Genomic DNA, 23,489 nt, shown 5'->3' on the forward strand with positions numbered 1-23,489 from the left:
TGCTCTTGTCCATGAAACTCTGGACTGGAACTGAGTCCTCTGAGTAGGAAGCAGGAGGGGAACACGCCAACATGGAACTCAGCAGGCCCAAATTCTGGGGGTGTGCAGGTATCCCTGTGGCCCAGGGAGGTCAGTGTGTCAACAGGAACAGCTGGTGCTCCCATGCCCAGTGTCAGTGGTTTGTTGTTTTGTTTTATTTTGGTTTGGGGGCTCAGGGCTTACTCCTGGCTGTGCTCAGGGATATGGCTGGTGGGCTTGGGGGATCTATGGGGTGTTAGGAATGGAACCCGGGTCAGCGCACGCAAGAAATACAAGACAATCTAATTCAAAGCAAGTGATTCTAAAGCCTCTAATGTTTTGAGGAGACATTTCTACTTTCTAAATGAACCTAAAGAAACAGCTCGAGGTCACTGGAACATCTTTGACTGGGCCTGGGAGGGAGCCAACAGAGCTAGGAACTTGTTCCCACAGGAGAGGCTCTGGGCATCACCATGGTTTCCTGAGCATCACCAGGTGTGGCCCCAAACCAGGCTCCTAAACCAAGTTTTCCTGATCTGTTTGCACTCTGGCTCTTCTCAGATGAAAACTTGCATTATGTTTTGTTTTTGCTGCTAGGTCACACCCAGCTGTGTTTAAATCTTACTATTTGTTGTGAGCTCAGGGAACCCTCCTGGTCCCAATTTATATCACTGTATCACTCTAATTCCATTGCTCATCAATTTGCTCGAGGAGGCACCAGTAACGTCTCCATTGTGAGACTTGTTACTGTTTTTGGCATATCGAATACACCATGGGTAGTCTGCCAGGCTCTGCCTTGCGGGCAAGATACTCTAAGTAGCTTGCCAGGCTCCCTGAGAGGGGCAAAGGAATTGAACCCGGGTTGGCAGCATGAAAGACAAACGCCCTACCACTGTGTTATTGCTCCAGCCCCCATGTGCTTTTTGGGTCACATGGGAGATGCACAGGGGTTACTCCTGTCTCTGCACTTAGAAATTACCCCTGGCAGTGGTCAGGGGACCATATGAGGTGCTAGGAATTGAACCCAGGTCAGTCGTGTGCAAGACAAAGACCCTACCCACTGTGCTAGCGCTCCAGCCCCAGTCCCAATAATTTTTGCTGGGGCCAGAGCAATAGGATAACGGGGAGGGCAACTGCCTTGCACATGGCCGACCTGGGCTGGATCCCAGCATCCCACAGGGTCCCCCAAGCACTGCCGTGAGTGATTCCTGAGTGCAGAGCCAGGAGTAACCCCTGATATGGCCAAGCAGGTGTGACCCAGAAATAGGAAAGATAAAAAGAAGTACTTTCTGGGAAGCCTTTCAGAGCACACGGGGAAGTCTTTGGGGCCCATCAGGTGTAAACAGCACCTTCGGGATCAGCCCACACGAAGACTCCTCTGAGCTCACCCACTCTGTCTGTGCTCCCCACCACACTCCAAGGCTGGGCAGCCTTTCAAGAAGGACAACTTAAAAGGCTCCTGGGGTCTTCTGATTGTGTCCCACAAACACAACTCCAGGCTATGACAGGTTTTCCAGGACTGTGCTGGGCTTCAAGGTTTTCCAGGACTGTGCTGGGCTTCGCCGACTCTTACGTACATCACATTCAGCCTATACCTTCCCACTCCCCACCTGCCACTTGGGACCCTCGATTCCCTGGGAGACTTTTGCTGACTCAAGTCAGAACTGGGCCGTGGGGCTGCCAGGAGTGGCCTTAGCCCCTCCGCCAAACGACAGGTTGGTTTCCCCTCCCTGACCACGAGCGCCCTGGCGCGGAGGGGGCCCAGGCGCAATGCCCACACCAACGGGGGGCTCACGTGGAAAGTATGAAGGCGCGAATGATCTGCAGAACAGAACACCAGAAGGCTAACTGAAAGTGTTGCCGAGACCCCACCTTGGTCACAGACCACCTGAAAGGAGACAGCTGAAATACTTCCTCTGGGTTAAAAGCTGAAAGACGTCAACGCTTGAGCCGTGGCTCAAAGAAATGCAGCAGGAGTCTCCAAACCCAAGGCCCTGATTCCAGGCTCTGCATGCCTCTTTTCTTCTCCCCCCCTCCTTTCTCACTCTCACTCTCTCCTTTCTCCCTCCTCTTCCCTCTCCCTCTCATCTCCCCTCCCCCGCACTGCTAGGGTCCCCTGCACAGTTACTTAAAAAAAGAAAAGAAAAGTCAACTTTGGTGACTCCAACAAGCTGCAAGAACAGGACTCTTGGCTGAGCTCTCCACTGAGCAGCCAGGAAGCGCCCGAGACCCGGAGAAAAGACACGACCTTCCCCAAACACCGAGGACAGACAGTGCCTCCCCCTCGGCGGGGGAGGCGCGGCGAGACCTGCCGAGCGATTCCCCTCCCGCCTCGCCACGAGCGCGCGCGCTTGCCTTGTCGCAGGGCGCCGCCGACGCGTCCCCGGGCTCCGTGGCAACGCGGCCCGGCTCCTCTCCGCAGAAGCCCCTGCAGGGGCAGCAGCGGTCCGGCTTCCTCGGACCCCGCGCCTAGGCGCCCACCGCCTCCCACCCCCAAGGCCCGGCCCCCCGGGGGCGCGGAGCTGCGGGCCTCGCACCGGGAAGGGTCCTGGGTGCCGAGCCCCCGCAGGACGGGTCACTTTAAATCAAGTGATTTAAAAAAAAAAAATCAAAACCAGGCAGGCCCGGCACGGTGGGGGTCGGGGTGCAGCGCGCCCCCGGCTCCGCGTTCCACCTCCCCGCCGCGCGTGGCCCGCAGACGCCGCGGACGAGCCCCGCGCCCGCTGTCCTTCGCCGCGGAGCCCGCGGGGCCGCCCTCCTCGCACAGAGCGCACAGAGCAGCGCCCCCCGGCCCACGGCGCTCGCCTCGAGGTTCCCCGCCCCCCCACCCGCCCGCACACACACCCCCGGCTCCGCCGCCGCTCTCCGCCGCTCCCGGCTACCTGCCGCGCACCGCGCTCCCGCCCCTCAGCCTCGGCCGCGCCACTCCGAGAAACGCGGGCCCGCGCGGCCACCGTAGTTCACGGAAACTACACGCCGGGCCCGCCCCCCGCATGCGCAGAGACCCGGCCCGGCGGCTCGCGTCTCTTAGCAACCGCGGCGAGTCCCGCCGCCGGGGGCGGGCCTCGGAAGGGGGAAGTGAGGGCACCCAATCCGGGGCCGCGTCCGGGCCTCGCGCGGCACGCCTCCCGCGCCCGTCGCGAACGCGCGGGCGGCTTTACGGCAGCAGGGGGCGGGGCCAGGAGGGGAGAAGGAAGCGACCAACCAACCGAGTCGCCCCCACCCTCCCACCTCAGACCTGGTTTACGGCTCCGGGCTCCGGCGCCAGGGCGGCCGCTGATTGGCTGCTGAAGCCTTGGTCCCATCCCAGTGACCCCAAAGTGCTGGAGGGAGGGGGCGGGGGTGGCCCAGTGCAAAGTGCATCCCGAGAGCCCCCCGCCTGGAACCCCCGCGGCCGGCACTCGGGACCCTGCATGAGCCGGGACCTCGCCGCCCCGAGACCTCCCGGGACCCCCCGCAGCCCGGCGCGTCCGAGCCGGAGCGCGGCAGCCCCCAGCCCCGAGCCCTCGCCCCGGGACTGCCCCCCCGTCCCCGGAGCCGGCACTTCCTCCCCGCACCCCTGGCCCGAGGCGGCCCGGCGGCCCGGCCCGCCAGCCCCGGCCTGCCCGCCCGTGTGCCGCCCGCCGGGCCGGGGCCGAGCCCGCAGCCCCGGGGTCCGAGCCGCGTCGGGCTGCTTCTTCAATGGAGAAGTTGGTGAGTGTGCAGGAGGCGGAGCGGGGGACGCGCTGCAGCAGCTGAGAGGACAGGTAAAGTCAGTTGGGGGCGCCCCCCGGCCGAGGGGAGCGGGCAGGAGCGCTGCCCCGCGCCGCCCGCCCTCCTCCCGCCCGCCCCCCGCGCCCCCCGCCCCGCCGCCCCGCGCCCCGCGCCCCCCGCCCCGCTGCCCCGCTCACGGGACTGTCCTCCCCAGGTCGGAGCCGAGCACCGGGACGGGACGCCGCCGAGAGCCGCCGCCTGCTGCACTCCGGGAGGGGTAAGAAGCCACCGTCCCCTCCCCCATTGTTTATTCCGGGGGGACCCACCTCCCTGAGCCGCCCTCGCCCCTCTGCGCGCTGCACCTGGGGACGCACCTTCCCAGCGCCCCGTTTCCCAGCACCAGAAGGAAAACACTCCCCGGGCGCCCCCAGACCGTTTTAGGCTTTTGCTAAACTTCTTTAACACTCCCCCCACACACACTGCGTCCTCCAGCCCCCACCTCTCCTCTCTGCACCCCCATTTGGACCGTATCTTTGGGTTCACAGGACCATTTTACGCTGCTCCGAGACTTGGAGACCCTTTTTGAAGTCAACCCCCGCCCCTCTGTCAGCCCCTCCCCAAACTCTCACAGGGATTCCTCAATTCCTTGTTAATTGCTTGTTAATTCTGAGTAGCTCTGCTTTTTAATGAAACCACAATTTTCTGGGGGCTCCCTCCCCCTTCCTTCCTATCACCTTTCACCTGCCACCCTCCACCTTCCACTAGGAAAGCTCTGAGTTACTGGGAAGGTGAAGCTTGTGGTTCTGTCCAGGCTGGAAATGGAGGGGTTTAATGGTGGAATTTTTTTTTTTTAATTTCTCTGTAAAGTTTGATTCGATTTGCCTTCATAGTAGGGATCGTTTCAAAGCAGCAGTTGCCTGTGAAGGACTTCTGTGTAACTCCTAGAACTTTGGTGTGTTTCTGTGTGGCAGACGTGGCCAGGCCCTGACACCGTTAGGAACAGATAAGTGAGATTGGAGACTCGTCAGATTTTCTAGAACAGCTTCGGGAACTTCTCCCACTTCAACTTTGCCCGCCTTTGGGCAACTCCAGAGTTTGAAAAAAGGCATGTTTGGGAGTGTTTAGAATCTAGCTCTTTATCTTTTTGCATGTAAATAAGATTTGCCATTTCAAAACCCTTGCAGGAAGTTGGCTAGATTGAAGGTGTTGTGCAGTCTGTATGTTGTGATCTCATTGGGGCTGTATTTTGTAGCTCCCTCTGAAAATTCAACTGGCTAAAGGTAAGTGGAGGTGTTCCAGGAAGGGGGAATGTGAACGGCGGGAATGGTGCAATTCAGAAAGTAGTCCAATGGACGTTTTTTTCTCTGCTAGCAACAGGAGCAAAAAGTGACGTGTTGACCTCTGAGTTATTTTAATATCTCAGGTGGTTTGGGGACTTTTAGGTACAAAGAAGGACTTAAAATAGCAAAAGCTGTTAAGCAATCTTTTCATTTCTACATTCTCCTGGACTTTCTGCCTTCCACAAAGAAGAAATAGATGCCTTTTTTTCCTCATCACTCTAACTGCCAAGACAGAGCTGCTGGGGAGGGGCTCTGAGGCGTTCCCCCCTGCACACTGGAGCAGAGGCTAATGAGAGTGCCTTCTGGTAAATGGGATTGAAGATCTGTGTACCCACCACGCTTCCCCCAGGAACCCAGACCCTGTGTATGGATAGATGCCATCAAGGGCTTGGCTGCAGGATTTTAGTACATCAAACAGAGGTCTGTAAAGTTAAAGACTAATTTTTGTTTTTGTTTTGGGGGCCACCTCTGGCAGTACTCAGAGCTCACTCCCGGCTCCGAACTCAGGGATCTCTGTGTTGATCCTGGAGAGGCTTAGGGGACTCTCTGGGATGCTGGGGATCGAACCCTGGCTGCCTGCATTTGAGGAAAGCACCCTCCCTGCTGTATTGTTCCTCTTGCCCCAAACTTCTATTCTTATAGCACATAAATGGTCAGAGATTTTTTTTTTCTTTTAAGCAAATTGTAGATGGTCAGGGATATAGGGATATGACTTAAGCAATACGGGCTTGATCTCCCTAGCACTCCATCCCCGCCCCCCCGCCCCTGCACTGCCCAGAGTGGCCCCCCCAACAATGAAAGGATCCGAATGGGCTGTATTGCTTTACCATTGGCATCAGGTAGGAGGGGTGTGTGAACCCAAGTGTGTAAATAAGCCACCTTGCTACACTCTCTCCCCCTCTCCCCTCGCCCAAATCTCCAAGTATATTTTTAAGGTCCAAAGAAGACATCTGTGTTATCCTCAGGTCATTTGGTGCCATCAATTTTGGTTGGTTGGTTTTTTTTTTCTTGCATTCATTTCTGAGGGGTGCCTTCATCTTGGATCATTTTACTTTATTATTTTAAGTTTGGTTTGGGGGGCTCACCTGGTGCAGTGCTCAGAGGTCCCACCTCAGCAGTGCTGGGGGACCGTGCAGTACCCTAGGCCCGTGCAGGCAAAGCCCCCCTCCCCCACCCTGGGTGTTTTCAGCTAGATCATTTGTCTCTTTCACCTTGGCAGCTTCTGTTTAGCGTTAATGGTATTTTTGTAAGAGTTTTTGTAAGAGCTGAAATGTTCAAATCTGCTTGTTGGTGACACATTTGGAATTTATAATCACATTGGGAGAAAATTGATCTTGAGATGATGCTTGAGTTGGTTCTGATGGTGTTTCTATGCATTCTACCTAGAGGGATGCCCAGTTCGCTATTTAATCTACTGACATGGATGGCACCTTTATTTGATGCACTTTTACTTTGGTAGCACCCAGGAATGCAGGACGTACCTGGCCTAAAAGTCTAAAGTCAGATCAAAGTTGATAGAAGCGTCCTTCATCCTTGGCTTCCAGCTTTCTGCTTCTTTTGGACCCAAGGCAGCCCCTAAGTCATGTCTGCCTTCTCTTTCACAAACTGCCAGGGCATGGACACAAGGCTGCAGGGTGATAAATGCTGCCCGGCAGGGTTTAAGAAGATAATGCAGGCTGGACCTCAGTGAATTGTAAAATTTCTCATTAGGCCTCAACAGCATTTCTTTTGCTGGTTTTGTTGTGGGGACACAGCTGGCAGTGCTCTGGGCTTACTCCTCACTCTGCGTGGGAGTCCCTTCCTAGCTGTGTTGGGGGGCCGTGCAGTGCCGGGGATCCAGCCCAGGCCTCCCACATGGCAGATATGCACTCAGCCCCTTAGCTGTCTCTCCAGCCCTCACCTCCTTCTCATCAAAGTTACGGGGGTTTCTGCCGGAACTTTCGGGAGTTACAGGTTAAGTCGGGCTGGTCGGTAAATCTCGTTTCTGTGACAGAAGTTGGATGGCTCCGACTTTTTCGGGAGCTCCCAGGACATGCTGGCAATGTGGGGTGGTGCTGAAGTAACATTTCTGTTGGATCATAAACTCTAGGCCCTTGATAATACAAACTGAAGTCAGCAATACACAAGCAGTTTGCAAACTTTGGGCCTTTTTTTGGGTATTTATTTTCCTTTATTTTCATCTTCTCTCTTAGGATTTATGAGCCATTGGTGACTTTTGTTTTTCCTTTCTTTCCTGGGAGTTTCTGATTTTATTTACCTACTAGCCTGTATCTCCATTGACTGTGAAAGAAATGCTTGCTTGCTTTAGCTTTCTTCTTCTTTCATCTCTTTTTATTTTAATTTATTTTGCTTATTTATTTTTGCATTTTGGATGACACCTGGCGGTGCTCAGAAGTTGCTTCTGGCTCTGCACTCAGGAATTAATCTTGGCGATGCTTGGGGGACCCTATAGGATGACGAGGATCAACCTGGGTCGGCTATGTGCAAGACAGATGCCCTCCCCGCTGTACTATCGCTCCCACCCTCTTTTTATTTTGAATAGCAAGGTTGTTTCTAGTAGGTATGAAATCTGAAAGCACAGTTCTGATTTGTACCACTTAATCACAAAAAAATCTATGGACTTAGGGTGAAAATAACTGCACAAAGCTATTAATGACAGGTCCCTTTGCCAAAGAAAATTGGGGTCATGTGAGCAAATTTAAGGAGCATTTTGTGATTTTAGACAGGACTTATATGTATTTTGGTGTGTGGTTATTTTATTCTTTGCCTGTTCCATGAATGTAGTCTTTTTCCTTTGATTATGTGAAACGAGAAGATTGAATTTTAACATAATGATGTTCATGTCTGTATGGAAACAGTTTCATCCTTAAAATTTGGCTTCTAATGATATCAACAGTATGAAGGCTCCAAGGCCCAGAATTTATTTGACCCCCAAATAGAAATGCAAAGATGAATTTGGGGGCTGAAGAAATAGTATGGCAGATAGGGCACGTGCCTTGCACATGCCCTACCAGGGTTTGATCCCCAGCATCCCATAGGGTGCCCCCCAATCATCTCCAGGAGTGATTCCTGAATGCAGAGCCAGAAAGTAACCCCTGAGCATCGCCAGGTGTGGCCCAAAACCAAAGGGAGGGAGAGAGAGGGTGAGGATGAATTTGTAAGCTTGGGTATAGTATTAGCATTGGGCTACTCTGTTGCTTGTAAAAATGGCTTTTGTTGGGGGCCAGATAGATAGTACAGCAGATAGGGTGCTTACCTTGCATGTAGCCAACCCAGGTTCTTTCCCTGGCACCCCATATGGTCCCCTGAACCCGCCTGGAGTGATTCCTGAGTGCATAGTCCAGGACTGACCTGAGTACCTCTGGGTGTGCCCCCTCCTCCTCCCCCAAAGAAAGACTTGTTGGATAAATGACTTGACTTCTTTTTTTATTTTTTTTGCTCTTTGGGTCACAGGGCTTAATCCTGGCTCTGCACTCAGGAATTACCCCTGGCGGTGCTCGGGGACCATATGGGATGCTGGGAATCGAACCCGGGTCAGCCGCGTGCAAGGCAAACGCCCTACCCGCCTGTGCTATCGCACCAGCCCCTGATGTCTTATTTCCAAAATTGCTCTTGTTTGTATGTTTCTAACTCTGAAGCCTGGGATGGAATTTCCCAAGACTATACCTTCAGAGTCTAGTCATTCCGATCCTGCCTGTCGTCATGAGTTTGAAAGTGCTGCGTCAAGCTTGGGTAGAAACTCGTGTTTATGCAGAAAGTCTCTCCCCGTATCCCTTTATTTTATAGGTGATTTCCATTCACTATCAGATTTGCAGATTTGCTGCTGTGAGGAAATGAAATTCTTTCTTTTCTCATCTCTGAACTTCTTCTGTGGTTTTTAATAGGCACATTAACCACTTGCCACTGGATATTATCTTCACTTCACAAGAATCTTCTCCCCCTCCACACACACCTTTACTCAATAGCTATATTAAAGTTCAGTGCCCTAGATAAAATTAGCCCCTTGGCGACTCTTTGGGGTTTTGGGGATCATCTGAGATGGAGCCATTGTTCTTCATGACTTCAGGGGTGCACCTCATGAACCACAGATGCCTACAAGTGTGTCTGTTTCATTCTCTCTCTCTCTCTCTCTCTCTCTCTCTCTCTCTCTCTCTCTCTCTCTCTCTCTCTCTCTCTCTCTCTCTCTCTCTCTCGATCTCTCTCTCCGCGATGATCAGGGCTTACTCCTCGCTCTGCTCTCAGGGATCACTCCTGCGGTGCTCAGGGGACCAGATGGGATGCTGGGGATTGAACCCGGGTCAATCACATGCAAGTCTATATCACTCTGCTGTACTGTCACTCCGGTCCCTGTTTCATTCTCTAAAGAGGGACTCGTGTATGAGTGCTTTAGGGGTGTCACCCTTGGTTGGCAAGAGAAAAAAGATCGTCAGCATTTCTAGGATGGTTTGATACCTTTGAAGCATTTGCTATTAAAATCCCACCCAGAGGTGATGTCGATGGCCAAAGGCGAGCAGGGTGCCACAGCCCATGGCAGCCACTCATGAGCCCTCCCTGTTCTGCCTAAAGTCACCACCGTGGGTTGCGACAGGTTTTCGTGCTTACGCCTCACCTGAGGGAGAAGTTAATCAGCCTCTTGACTCACCGAAGGCTCCTCTTCGTGTCAGTTGTAATTTAATGCCACTGTATCTCCTCCAGCTGTCCCATCCTTCCCTGGGCGGAGGACAGGATTCTTCCTGGCTTGTCCACTGCTCTCGGGACATGATGGGACCTCAAAGACACGCTCAGAAGGGAGGGGCTCTGGGAACGTGTAGCTCGCACAGAGACTCAGGTTGGAGGGGCTAGAGCGGCAGCACAGCAGGCAGGACGCTTTCCTTGCACGCAGCTGATGGTGGTTCGATGCCCCGGCATCCCATGTGGTTCCCCCGAGTCCCACCTGGAGCGATCCATGAGTGCAGAGTCAGGAGTAAGTCCTGAGCACCACCGGGTTTCGCCTCCCCACAAAAAAACAAAACTAGGGGGAAAAGTATCTTACTTTTTCAGTGCTAAAGTTCCAGCATCGGAGACATTTGTTCGCTTTTATTTTATGTTTTAAGTAGACTTTGAATCTTGGTGGTTTCCTCTCCACGGGAAAATGGAGATGCTAGTATTGGAATGCCCTGAGGTTCCACCCCAGGGATCCTGTCACCTTCCTCCTCCACAGATCTCTGCTCATGGCCACTGTCAGTGCATCACTGTTCACCGAGATCCTTCTCTTCTTCCCATTTGCTTTTCTCTCGCCTCATTGTAGGGGACCATGTGGCAGTCACTTGTCACCTCTGTTCGGTTCTTCCTGGCTGGAACAGTTTCTCACACTTGTTTCCTTCTTGTGACATGTGGAGCAGTGTCTCCCTCACTCCCACTCTGTTGGGATTTGTCTGCTGATGAGGGTTTGAGGCTTGGGGAAATAGAGCAGAGTTGTCCAAGTTGTCACTCTCAGCCTTCTTACTGCCATCGGGACCGACTGCTGTTGACAACCAGCACCTGTGGCTGAGACCTTGTGACTCAGGTTTCTCCAGGTGGAGTCTGGTCTTGTGACCCTCATAGCAGGAAACACTCTGCTTGGCCCACACTTCATCACGGGCAGTTCCGCAAGGCCATTTCTGACTCGCAGCTCCGAACCCCTCCCCTTCATCCATTCCACTGCTTAAGTAAGAACTGATTTACTGATGTTCTTTATAAACAGTACTTGTTCTTTTTGTTTGTTCGGGTATTGGTATTGGTTTTGTGGACCACACCTGTCTGTACTCAGCTTGGGGACCATATGAGGTAGGGGGCCCCAAACCGAGAGTCAGCTGTGTAAGGGAAGCGCCTTTGCTGTGGAACTGTCTCTCGAGCCCTTAGAAACTGTCCTTGCATCACTGTTCTTTAGATGGTTCCATTTTATATTTTGGGGGACTGGGGACACACCAGGCAGTGTTTATTCCTGACTTTGCACTCAGGGGTCACTCCTGGCAGGCTTCAGGACCCTACGGGATGCCGAGGATCGAACCCCGGTTGCCACGTGCAAGGCAAACCTGTCCCCACCATCCTATCATTCTGGCCCCCAAGTGGTTCCATTTAACAATGCAGGACTTCCTTTTGAGGGGGCCCCACTTTTTCTTCCATAAACTTCCGCGGGGCACTCAGCTCCAGGCCTGTCTTCTATATTTCCTGCCCCAGCCCTAAATAAACTATTTTTGAAAATGTATACTTTAAAAAGTATTTAAACATGCAGATTGCCTCATAGGAATCATGTAGATCATGGCTAATAGGCGAACTTTTGAATGAAGGGTTACTTCTAAGCCCGTGCTGGCGAAGTCTTTGGCCATCCTTGAAGGAATTTGTCAAGGAAGTACTTGCTGAGAAAAGGTACTAGGAAGAGAAGTAGACTGTCCTGATTTGTTTTGGTTGACAAGCCTGGTCTTGTTTGTGGCTAGAGGGTGGTAGGAACTGCCCTGTTAGGGTGGCTAACAATTTTCCCAGCTCTGGGGGAGATTCCCATATGATCTCTGAAATCCTTCAAATGTGTTCTTAACCATCATGGAATTTACAAGGCCTTGGACTTCTTTGACATGGAGAAAGTTCTGTTTCCTTTGGGCTGCACAGAGTACTTTTCTGGCGTTCCTTTGGGGAAGCTAGCACTACCCTAACAGTCAACAGGAACCGTACCATACTTCTTGGGCCTTTGGAAGATGACTCTCCTGCTAGTGGTTAAATAGTCCACTGTGGCCCTGGACACCCTGTTTTTGGATGGGCACAAACCCAGTCTCCTCTTGTCCTCTTCAGGAAGAGCAGGTGGCTAGTCATGTCAATTAAAACAGAATTCATAGGGCTGGAATGATAGTAGATTAGGGAAGGCACTTTGCACGAAGCCAGAGACCTGGGTTCTCTCCCAGGCAGCATATTGCTTCTCCCAGCCAAGATTGAGCCCTGAGCACAGAGCCAGGAGTGAGCCCTGAGCACAGAGCCAGGAGTGAGCCCTGAGCACAGAGCCAGGAGTGGGCTCTGAGCACAGAGCCAGGAGTCATCCCCGAGCACAGAGCCAGGAGTGGGCTCTGAGCACAGAGTCACAAGTGAGCCCTGAGCAGTGCCAGGAGTGAGTCAGTCCAGAGTACTGAGCCAGGAGTGATCGCTGAGCACCGAGCCAAGAGTGATCCCCAAGCACAATCAGGTGTGACCCCAAAACACAAAAGAAATAAACATCTCAGTCAAATGAAGCAAGGCACTTGCATCTAAATTCCAAATGTGTAATTTATTAGTTTCCTTTATTCCTTTTCAAAACTCTTGACAATTTTTATTTTTTCATTTTAAAAATTTATTTATTTATTTGCTTTTTGGGTCACACCGGGCCATGCACAGGGGTTACTCCTGGCTCTGCACTCAGGAATTACTCTTGGCAGTGCTCAAGGGACAATATGGGATGCTGGGAATCAAACCTGGGTCGGTCGCATGCAAGGCAAACGCCCTACCCGCTGTGCTATCGCTCCAGCCCCACTTGGCAATTTTTAGAAAACACATTTTCCAGCAAATAAATACTTTACAACCTCAGAGGGTGCGTCTAGGTAAGGAAATCATTTTCTCCAAGAACCATCAGAATTCTTTCTCTGTGCCTTTCTATCTTCTCAGGAAAACACTGAGATTTAGGCGCAAGGAAAGGAGGGCCGGGCTGGCGGCTCTGCAGCACCTTATTCTTTGTGGGCATTTCCCTGTGACAGTTCCTCTGTTTGTTTCTAGGTGAAGAAAGCTCCCTGGAAGGTTGGGCCGGTCTCCGAGGCCCTCGCCCATGATGCTGCACGTGCACAATGGTGATTAGGTGGCCCCTCCAGCAGGCAAAGGGAAATTCTGTCAGGTGAGGAGCTCTGCACTCTGGGGCGCGTGAGTCCCAGAGCCCCCACTTTGCTCTGGGACGGGGCTGAGTCGTGTGCAGCGCTGAGAGAAGCCTCCACTTGTGTTTGCATTTCTGAGTCTTTTCCTTTTTGTGGTGGTAGTGTTCAAGATAAAAAAAACCGTTAAAAGAGCAGATAGAGTAGCTGCTATTAATTCTTTCTAATGAGCTTCAGTGTCTTTTTTTAGTATTGTTTGAGTTTTTTGTTTTGTTTTGGGGACAACACCCAGCAGTGCCCAGGGCTTACTTCTGGCTCTGTGTTCCTAGCCAGCTCGGGGGACATATGGGGTGCCTGCAATGGAACTGCCTCCAAGTGCTATCTCTCTGGTCCCTGTGTCTTTTCATAAACAAAAACCGATTCCAGAGGCTCCTGTCTTTAAAATTTCTTTTTTAAAAAAAAATTTTTTTTTTGTCTGTTTTGGCCACACCCGGTGGTGCTTAGGGCTCTGGATTACTCTGGCTCTGCATTCATTCCCGGTAGAGCTCAGGGGACTCTGGCAGACCAGGGATCAAACACAGGTTGGCTGTGTATGTGAGGCAAGTGCCCTACCTGCTGTGCTATTGCTCCAGGCCCCACCCCTACCAGAGTTTCTAAGACGTAATTTTGGTATCAAGTTGAAGGGAAATAAAGTGAAGCAATAGGGAAAAAAATGTGTTTATTAGGAAAACAAATAATCGGGAACTACCTCAAGCCGGGGATTTGCTCCTGGAGGCTGTGGAATGTTTCTCGACTAAATCGGTAGTAGTGATTCATCATTTGTAATCACTGTCTTCTGTGGACTGCATTTCAGACTGTTGGGTTCTTGTCCTTCACGCTGCTGATTTGACCTGAGTTGGGCCTCAGTTTACCTTCATGCAATCTTTAAACAAGAAGATATATATATATATATTTTTTTGGTTTTTGGGTCACACCTGGCGATGCACAGGGGTTACTCCTGGCTCTGCACTCAGGAATTACTGCTGGCGGTGCTCAGGGGACCATATGGGATGCTGGGATTTGAACCTGGGTTGGCCGCGTGCAAGGCAAATGCCCTACCCGCTATGCTATTACTCCAGCCCCATAAACAAGAAGTTTTTATAAGAGACATTCTCATTGGTAGTAGGGTTACCCCAGGGTATGTTACCCACATAAGCAATCGTAGGTCTTCCTTGCAGGCTTTATTTTTTGAAGTAGAAGCCTGCTAATTAAGAGGTGGCTTAGTCTGTTCCTTAAAATGGGCCCACGTTGGGCCAAAGCGCCAGCCCAAGGAGCCCCACAGTGCTTAGCAGTACCGGACGTGGTTCAGAAACGAGTGGGGATGTAGCACCGTGGCCACAGTCCACACGGGGTCCCCCAAGCGTCACCCGGTGCAGGCTCAGACCCTTGCACTGCCACTGTCGGCCTGGCTGAGTCGCTGGGGCGAAGGGGCCCTCCGGCCCTCTTGAGCACTGCTGGGGAGGCCGCACACAGCTGAAGACTGAGGCGGTGTGTGGTCCTGGACACGCCATTTCTGACCCGGAGCCCAGGGCTGCGCAAGCGGGTGGAGGGCTCGCTGAGTCGAGTGTGGACTCTGCCTGCTCTCGGGTCGGGGGTTGACTGCGAGATGAGCACACGTTCCTTGCAGAACCTCCTGGGGACACGGGCACCTCTTGAACTGCTTCTCAATTTAGTGAGAGAATCATTGTTGCTGCTGTTGTTTGGGGGCCACACCCGGCAGTGCTGGGGGCTGACTCCTGACTCTGCACTCGGGATCACTCCTGGCGGTGCTCAGGGGACCCTGTGGGGTGTGAGGGATGAAACCCAGGTCAGCTGCATGCAAGGCAAGCACACTCTCTGCTGTGCTATCACTCTGACTCCAGAATATTTTTTTTTTATATATATATATATACTGTAGCACTGTTGTCCCCTTGTTTATCGATTTGCTCCAGGGGGCACCAGTAACGGCTCCATTGTGAGACTTGTTACTGTTTTTGGCAAATTGAATACGCCAGGGGGAGCTTGCCAGGCTCTGCCGTGCGGGCGGGATACTCTTGGTAGCTTGCAGGGCTTTCCAAGAGGGATGGAGGAACTGAACCCGGGTCGGCCGCATGCAAGGCAAACGCCCTAGCCACCATGCTATCGCTCCAGTCCATTTTTTTATACAATTAAAAAGAAATTTTGGGGGGGGGGGGGTTTGGGTCACACCTGGCGATGCTCAGGGCTGACTCCTGACTCTGCACTCAGGAATCACTCCTGCTGGTGCTTGGGGAACCATGTGGGATGCTGGGGATTGATCCCAGGCCAGCTGCATGCAAGGCAAGTGCCTTCCTCATTATACTATCGCTCTGGCCCCTATAAAATGTTTTCAATCTGATTTGAGCCTCCCAAGCAGTGTTCAAGGGCCCTGGGCCACTCCCAGCTTGAGTTGCTGGTGGTCTGGATGCAGCGAGAGGCCCGGGGATGGGCTCCTGCGGGGTCCTCCAGGGCTACTCCTGGCAGTGGGAGCCTGGCAGTCTCCGAGCTGGAAGCCCAGCGTGGGCGGGTGCGCTGACCACTGGGCTGATGTTCCAAATAGTTCCTCCCCCGTGGGATGTCAGGTCGCTCAGGGCCTTGGAATCCTGGTTATGATCCGTCACACTTGGGGCCATCTGAGATGACAAAGGCCTGCGAGAATGTACTCGGGAAGGAGGAGGTGATGACCCCGTAAAGTGGGGGCACAGAAACAGATGCGCCACAGAGAGGCGCCCCACGGCTCACGCACTCGGAGCTCTGCCTGCTGCCCTGCTCCCCACTCGGGCGCCAGAGAAAATTGTTGGAATATTTCAGGGCTCCACCCTCAAAGCTTTTTCTCTTTTTTTTCCCTCTCTCTCTTTTTCAAAATTGCTCTTCGTCGTTCAGGGCTGATGCGGCCATATGAAACTGCTTCTGGGAGCAGGCGCGACAGGACAGCAGGGCGGGCGCTGACCTTGCACATGGCTCCCATAGGGTCCCCCCAGCACTGCCCGGAGTAACCCCTGAGCATCACAGGGTGTAGCCAAAAAAAAAAATATTAACAACAAAAAACCCACCTCTGTCGTTGCTCACTGATCTGTGGTCGTCTTTGGGTGAAAGAGCGTGTATATGTGTATATACACAGTTAGTGAGTGGGAGGGGGCTCTCACGAGGGGCTCAGGTTGAGTGAGGCCCCCGCCAGTGTTTCTCAGCCAACCAGACCTAGTGCTGGGGACTCCCCGGGCCACCCCCTGCAATGCTCAGGACCAGGTGGCTCACAGGCCAGGCATGTTTGGCCTCAGCACTCTCTCCTGGCCCCAGAACCCAGAAACCGTCTTTATTTTTATTTCTGGCGATGCCTGGGATCAAATCCGGGACCCTTCCACCCACGCAAGGCAGATGCCTACCGTGAGGCCCGGGTGGTCTCTGAGTGGTTTATGCCTGTGGTCTTCAACCATTGGCCAGCATCCTGGTGCGGGTCCGCAGGCGTCACGGGTTGCAAAGCTCTGTCCTGCACCTTAGTTGCCCTTTCTGATCCCTGCACCGGTGTGAAGGGCACATGCCGGCTGGCACGTGCACAGAGGTCGAGGGGCTCTGATGATACCTTCAGTCTCTCCCACACCCACCGGGTGACTCTGAAGACCCCCCTTAGTCACACCCCCCTGCAGTTAGCTTGGAGAACTAACTGCCCCCAAGCTCCCATCTTCTCCGCCCGCCCAGCACCTCCAGGCTGCAGGACCGATTCCGTGTCAGTGGATCTCCGGCTGCTGGCCAGGCTTGGTTGCAGGGACCATGTCTTCATCTAAAGCTGGGGTCACCTGCTGGGGCGTCCTCGTGGTGTGCCGTGGCTCGCCCAGGCCGGGGAGTCGGGACGCCCTGTGAACGCCGCATGTCCCCCTCCTGCAGACGGCTCCCCATGACCGAATGACTCCCGTGTGAGCAGCGGGACTGAGCGAGGATGTTACACCACCACTGCCGGCGGAACCCGGAGCTCCAGGAAGAGCTGCAGATCCAGGCCGCCGTGGCTGCCGGGGATGTGCACACCGTGCGGAAGATGCTGGAGCAGGGCTACTCCCCCAACGGCCGCGACGCCAACGGCTGGACGCTGCTGCACTTCTCCGCGGCCCGGGGCAAGGAGAGATGCGTCCGCGTGTTTTTGGAGCACGGAGGTGAGTGCGAGGACTCGATGCAGGGCTGGGTGTGGAGGGTGGGGGAGTTCAGTGTGCCCGTGTTGGTACTTTGCCACACTTCTCCTTGGTCAGTGCTCTCTGAAGGGAGGCTGGTCAGGAGTCTGTGGGCTTCTGTTTCAGAGCATCTGGGGACAAAGTCGTGTCCCCGCTTGTAAGTCATCTAGAGGCCACCGTGTGGCCCGAGGTGCCACTCCAGGTGGTTGGCCCCACTCGCACTCACCACACCCCCAAAATGACATGGAACCAGAATCTTTTTTTTATTTCTTGGGGTTTTCTTTTTGGTTTTGGGGTCACCCTGCAGTGCTAGGGGTTGCTCCTGTCTCTGCAGTCAGGAATCACTCCTGGAGGTGCTTGGGGACCCTTGGGGATGCTGGGGATCAAACCCGGGCCAGCCATGTGCAAGGCAAATGCACTCCCCGCTGTGCCCTCACTCCGGCCCCTGGAACCAGCTTCTGAGACCTGTGTCTCTGCCCCTGACATGGCGCTGTTTGTCCCCCCTTCCTCCCCCTGCACACCCCACCCTCTCCTGCCCTGCAGTGGGCTCGCCTGGTGGCTCATGTGTTGGTGCTTCTCGGGCACTATCCTGCTGGACCAGTGACGCCTCTTTTCCCCCAGCTGGGGGACCCTTGAATTCGGCGGGCTGCCTTTGTGTCTGATGGGTGGTCGGGAACCGCTGCTGTCCTTTTTCCTTGTAAAGGCAGCCTGGACTGGGCTGCAGAGAGAAGACTGGGCACACACTGGATCTCCAGCACCACCAGGCGTGGTCCCTGAGCACAGGCCCAGGAGTAAGCCCTGAGCACCACTGGGTGGCCTGTCTGAGCTGTCCCTTGTGTCGTTGCTGTGCAGCTTATTCTGGTCCCAGTTCTCCCAGTTCTCTGTGTGTGGTTCTGTCCCTTTGGGGCGGGGAGAGTCACCCTGGGGTCTTGTTTTGATCAGCACGGTGGCCCTCCAATAAAAGCTTTGCTCTCTACTTCAGTATAGGCAATACTTACAGAGATGCCGTTTTCTCTCTTGTTTTGGGGCCAGTGCTCAGGGTAGACTCCTGCCTCTGCACTCAGCAGTCACACCTGGCAGCCTCCGGGGGACCTTTGGGGTGTCGGGGACCAAACCTGGGTCAGCCACTTGCAAGACCAGCGCCCTCCCAGCGCCCTCCCCCATGGCTGTCACTCCAGCCCTGTTGTTTCTGTTTCTGCCTGAGCCGCTTAGCTGTGTCCTCCTTTTCATCTGTGTGGAAGGACGGTGTGTAAGGGGAATCCACTTTGAAATGTGCCACTGAACTCTTCGGCTTCTTCTTCTTCTGGGACTCTATCTGCATGTTTAGGTGTCTGTCAAGATGTTTTTCCTCTTTCCTTTGCTCTTCCTTTTTATGTTCCTACTTATAACTCAATGCACACATGTTTTAAAGCCTCCATACACAGCCTCTGTGTTAACTAATTGCCTTTTGTACATCCTAAAACTTTTCAAGAGTCATCATGATTTTTAGTAAATTTAGACTAGGACACATTATTTGAGGGGATAAAATTTTGAGTTCTACTTTTAGGGTTGTATATGTCCAAAAAAAGTCTTTGAACTTTCAAACTTAAACAGGATGCATAAATATAGTAGTGCCCTCATATAATTTCTGGTAATGTTAGTGATGGTGTTAGTTTGTAAGTTCCAATTCATACACAGGTTGGTAAAGGAAAAAAAAAGTGCAAAAATACATTAAAATAGAGAAATTTAAATGAAATTCTAAAAATTCCCTGACTTAAAAAGGCAGTAAAGAAGAAAAAAAAACCAATAGAGAAGATAAATGGGAAAACAGTAAGTCCAGACTCAAGCATATGAATTGCTGTACTGCATGTTCATGGACTAAGTCCACCCGTGGAAACTATGGGCACTATCGGGAGTGATAAAGCGCAGCTCAGTTCTGTGATGGCTGCAAGAGGTTCACTTTCTGTTCCAAGGGACTGGGGGTTGAAAGGAAATGAGTGGAGGGATCTACACCAGAGAATGCTGGGTGCCTGCGTGTTGCCAGACTAAAGATTTCACAGGGACAAACACAGGAACCACAACCTGTAGGTGAAACATGTCTCTGTTAGGGGACCTTTAAAGTACATGAGATGAAGCTAAAAATAGACGAAGGAAGCAATGGACTTGAAAATTCTAACACTTCAGTAAATTGAGGGGAAAAGAAAATTTAAAGGGACCAAAGCAACAGTGGGGCGGGAACTTGCCTTATATACAGCTGATCCAGGTTCGATTCCTAGCATCCCGTAAGGTCCCCCAAGCACTGCCAGCAGTAATTCCTGAGCACAGAGCCAGGAGTAACCCCTGAGTATCACCAGGTATGGCCCAAAAACAAAAACAAAACATTTTTTTTGTCATAGAAAGCAAGTAAGTTAAAATAAAACAAAATATACTGTCAGTCATGATGAGTTAGTTGATATTTGTAGAAAATGATTTTTACCCAGTGAAGTGAGAGCATGTACATTATTTCCAGACGAGCCCCAGCCAAATGCCACAGTAAGCCACAGGCCGGCAGTGAAGGTAATTAGTGAATTTCTGAAAACTAATTGCAGAATTTTACTAGAAGTAAGCCCCAGTGAGCTGTTTAGGGACGCTTCAGCTGTCTGGAAATTCATACTTCAGGCCAATGATAAAATAGCAGCTGAGAGTTTGTGGGATGTGCTTTGAACCTCCGGCTCTTCCTTCTGTGCTCTGTGCCCACATCTACGCAGGCAGCTCACCGGTGCTGCACTCACCCACCCTCGGCCTTCCCTGGCCAGCCTAGGGTCAGCATATCCGTAGCCCCTCAGAAAGAACCCGGGGTGGAAGCCAGGGGTGAGCCGCAGTGCCATGGCTGCGAATTTCAGCACGGGCAGTGAGCGTGAGGTGCGCCTGAGAACATCAGCAGCCCCAGGGGCACCCATGAAACGCAGAAGGAACGAAAGGGGCTAGTATTTTTGTTTTGTACTCTATTTCAGTATACTGGGTGTAGTTGGGCAGGCAGCATCGCAGGTCGGAAAAGGGTTACACCAGCAGTATCTGGGCAAGACTGACTTGTCTTTAGATGCAGGGGAAGCTTTTCCATTTCTTGCCTGTTTTCAGTTTGTATTTTAGTACTTTGTGAAGTAGATTTAGGTAAGTGGAGGAGCAGATCTAAATAAACTTGGGGAGGCGGTGAATGAAACAGCGTGGCCCTTGCTCACTTCTGTCCAGTAGGTGGCAGCAAAGTACTTGGTCAAAATGTTTGGTGCCTCTTAAATTTTTTTTTTTTATGTCATCAGTAGTGAAGACCAAGGTAGGTACGATCCCCTTATTTTCCTTCAAAGTATAGAAGTCATATTATCTTCATGTACTGCTGCCCACTTGGTAAGTTGATTGGCTTCAGAAACTCAACCGATACAGCTTTTAAAATGTTCACCTAATCTTACTGAGCTCAGAGCCACTTCAGTTCTCAGATGTTCCCTATAGTAGTATTGTTATTTTACATGTCGTCCGTCTTGTAGATTTTTCTGAGAGACACGGGTCGGATAGTATTTTTGGAACTGAGCCATGTAGATGTATAATTTTTACTCCTATGATTGTTTTCATTTTATGCCCTCCCTCCCACCCCCGTTGGTGCTCAGGGGACCATATGTGCTCCCACACCCACAGCAGCCCCTCCGCCCCTAGTGCCATCTCCCCGGCCCTCCAAGCAATACTAGATCAGGTGCGGGTGTTTCGTCACAGAACTCTGGAAACTGTTTGCCCATACATTGGAAAATACTGTGCTCAGCATCGCCCAAGGGGACCACAGGGGATGGGCACATCAGTGGGCCCACAGCACGAGACCGGGGGCGGGGCCTCCCAGGAAGGACGGGTCTTCAGAGAAGGCTCAGACATGTCCACGACACTGCCACCTTCTCAGAGTGGCCGCAGGACATGGGGGGCCGTTTTTGATCCTTCCCGGCCAGTAAGCTCAGAGCCAAGGCAGGTGAGACGTCACCTAGCAGAGAAACCACTGGGGTCTGTCTCCACCCCCAAGACCTTTCCTCTTGGTGGGGGAGGGTGGTCTTAGAATTTTATTTTCTTGAGGAAAATAAATAATAAAATTGATGTGTTGAGGTTGCCCCCTCCCCCACTTCCCACACCACATGCCGCTAAATTCTTAGCAGCCCCAGAGTTCTCTCTCAAACGTAAGGAATTCAGAATCAGCTTTTATCTTTGGGAAATACCATGTATTCCCCATTTCACATCTATCCTGCATGCTTTGGGGTTTTTACAGGCCACAAAAAAGGAAAGAAAGAAACCACCTTTAAAAAAATTTCTCTTTTTTCTTTTTTTCTTTTTTTTATTTAATATGCCCTAAAAGAGCCTCGCTAGCCAGGCCACAGCACGTCAGCAGATGTTGCTGCACATGCTTCTCTTTAAGGCTGAGAAGCAGCACACGAGGAAGTAAAGCCAGAAAGGCCCAGGAGTGGGGCAGGGAGGAGGGAGGGGCCGAGGGACGGGAGGCCGGTGTCCATGCTCAGGCATTCGGCTCCTTGTTCCGGCACCTGGGAAGTCACTGTCCCTCCCCTGCTCGGCCTGGGCCTCTCTGCTCACACACGGGTCCTGGGAGACCTGCTTGGGGTCCCCGGCCCCGACTGTGTTCTTGGGTCCCTCCGCCTAATGTGTCTGTCTCGCTTCTGGCTCTAGCTGACCCCACGGTCAAGGACCTGATCGGAGGCTTCACGGCGCTGCACTATGCGGCCATGCACGGCCGTGCCCGCATCGCGCGCCTCATGCTCGAGTCGGAGCACCGCGGGGACATCATCAACGCCAAGAGCAACGACGGGTGGACGCCGCTGCACGTGGCCGCCCACTACGGCCGGGACTCCTTCGTGCGCCTCCTGCTGGAGTTCAAGGCCGAGGTGGACCCGCTGAGCGACAAGGGCACCACGCCGCTGCAGCTGGCCATCATCCGCGAGCGCTCGAGCTGCGTCAAGATCCTCCTGGACCACAATGCCAACATCGACATCCAGAACGGCTTCCTGCTGCGCTACGCCGTGATCAAGAGCAACCACTCGTACTGCCGGATGTTTCTGCAAAGGGGGGCCGACACGAACCTGGGGCGCCTGGAGGACGGGCAGACCCCCCTGCACCTGTCTGCCCTGCGGGACGACGTGCTATGCGCACGGATGTTGTACAGTTATGGCGCAGACACCAACACGAGGAACTACGAAGGACAGACGCCCCTGGCCGTGGCCATCAGTATCTCCGGGAGTGGTCGGCCGTGTTTGGATTTCTTACAGGAAGTCACAAGTACGTACAATCGTTGCTATTTGCCGTTTTACCGTTGCTCTTACTTGCTTGGTTTGCTTCTACTTCGGTGTTCTTACAATTTGCACACCGAGAGGATAGGGGCCCAGAGCCATAGTACAACAGGGAGGGCATTTGCCTTGCACGCGGCCAACCTGGGTTTGATCCCTGGCATCTCAGAGGGCCCCCCAAGCCCCGCCAGGAGCAATTCCTGAGTGCAGAGCCAGAAGTGACCCCTGAGCATCACCCAGTGTGGCTCCAAAACAAACAAGCAAAAGAGAAAACTATGACGATGGGCCCAGAGCTGTAGTGCATCAGGTTAAGGCACCTGCCTTGCATGTGGCCCACCCAGGTTCATCCCCAGCACCCAGCAGGGTCCCCTGACCACTGCCAGGAGTGACCCCTGACTCAGGATCAGGAGTCACCCCGAGCTGGTGTGTGCCCCCTGCACCCCCAAAAAGGCAAGCAATGGAGACGGTAGCAGAGCCTTTTCATCAGAACCTTGTCCGTGTGGAGTGAGAACCCCTGTCACTGTTGCGCGTACAGCGCCCTCGGTCACTGTTCCTGGGGCCTGGGGGGGCGACAGGGCAGGAGAAGATCTGGAAAAAGAGAGGGCTCAGGAGTCAGGTCAGATCTTCGTAGGGCAGGCTCGAGCATTACTCGGCGTGACGTTGCCAGGCTGGTGCAGGCTTGAGACGGAAGAGCCCCAGGAGTTTGTGGCCGCCCTTGAATACGGACTGCCCTGGTGACCTGTTCACGTCGGCTTCTGGGCACATTTACCACAGGAGCCCAGGACCCAGAGCAACGGGGAGATTTAATTGGGTGTCTGAGTGCAGCGGGCCGGGTGCTGGGGGTTCGTGAGAGGTCTGGCGCCCTCAGAGCCTGTGACCTATCTTGTGCCTGGCCGTTTGGGGGCACCTGCCTGTGGCATCGAGCTCCTGTTGGCTCACTTTGTAACCCGCTCGGGGCTGTGACGACGTCCCCTCCACCGTCCAGCCTCCTTGCTACCCAGGAGTGTGGGTCTGGGTTTTGGCACCCCCATCCCCAACTCACACACACACACACACGCACGCACGCACGCACGCACGCACGCACGCACACCAAGCTAGTCTGTGAACAAAGGCCTTCGC

At 53.2% G+C, this 23,489-nt stretch overlaps 2 protein-coding genes across 6 annotated transcripts in view; one reads left to right on the forward strand and one right to left on the reverse strand.

Annotated features, from left to right (window-relative positions):
- The window catches only part of LINS1 (lines homolog 1), a 56,650-nt gene extending 53,685 nt beyond the window's left edge, over positions 1–2,965 (reverse strand). For 2 of the 4 annotated variants that reach the window (XR_008630773.1, XM_055143233.1), the window contains exon 1: positions 2,863–2,950. The gene's annotated coding sequence lies outside the window, so the exon portion shown is untranslated. Of the gene's footprint in view, positions 1–2,373; positions 2,794–2,862 lie in introns of those variants that run through there. The other 2 variants (XM_055143235.1, XM_055143234.1) reach the window with 2 other exon arrangements.
- Positions 2,966–3,281: 316 nt separating this feature from the next.
- ASB7 (ankyrin repeat and SOCS box containing 7) overlaps positions 3,282–23,489 on the forward strand; it is a 32,846-nt gene continuing 12,638 nt past the window's right edge. Inside the window, exons 1-5 of one of the 2 annotated variants that reach the window (XM_055143212.1) lie at positions 3,284–3,764; positions 3,926–3,988; positions 12,804–12,918; positions 16,811–17,073; positions 21,757–22,362. In XM_055143212.1, coding sequence (XP_054999187.1) covers positions 16,863–17,073; positions 21,757–22,362 — 817 coding nt within the window. In that variant the 5' untranslated portion in view covers positions 3,284–3,764; positions 3,926–3,988; positions 12,804–12,918; positions 16,811–16,862. Of the gene's footprint in view, positions 3,765–3,925; positions 3,989–12,803; positions 12,919–16,810; positions 17,074–21,756; positions 22,363–23,489 lie in introns of both variants that reach the window. The other variant, XM_055143213.1, reaches the window with a different exon arrangement.

Source organism: Sorex araneus, chromosome 6 (assembly GCF_027595985.1).
Source record: "Sorex araneus isolate mSorAra2 chromosome 6, mSorAra2.pri, whole genome shotgun sequence".
NCBI classification, from domain to species: Eukaryota; Metazoa; Chordata; class Mammalia; order Eulipotyphla; family Soricidae; genus Sorex; species Sorex araneus.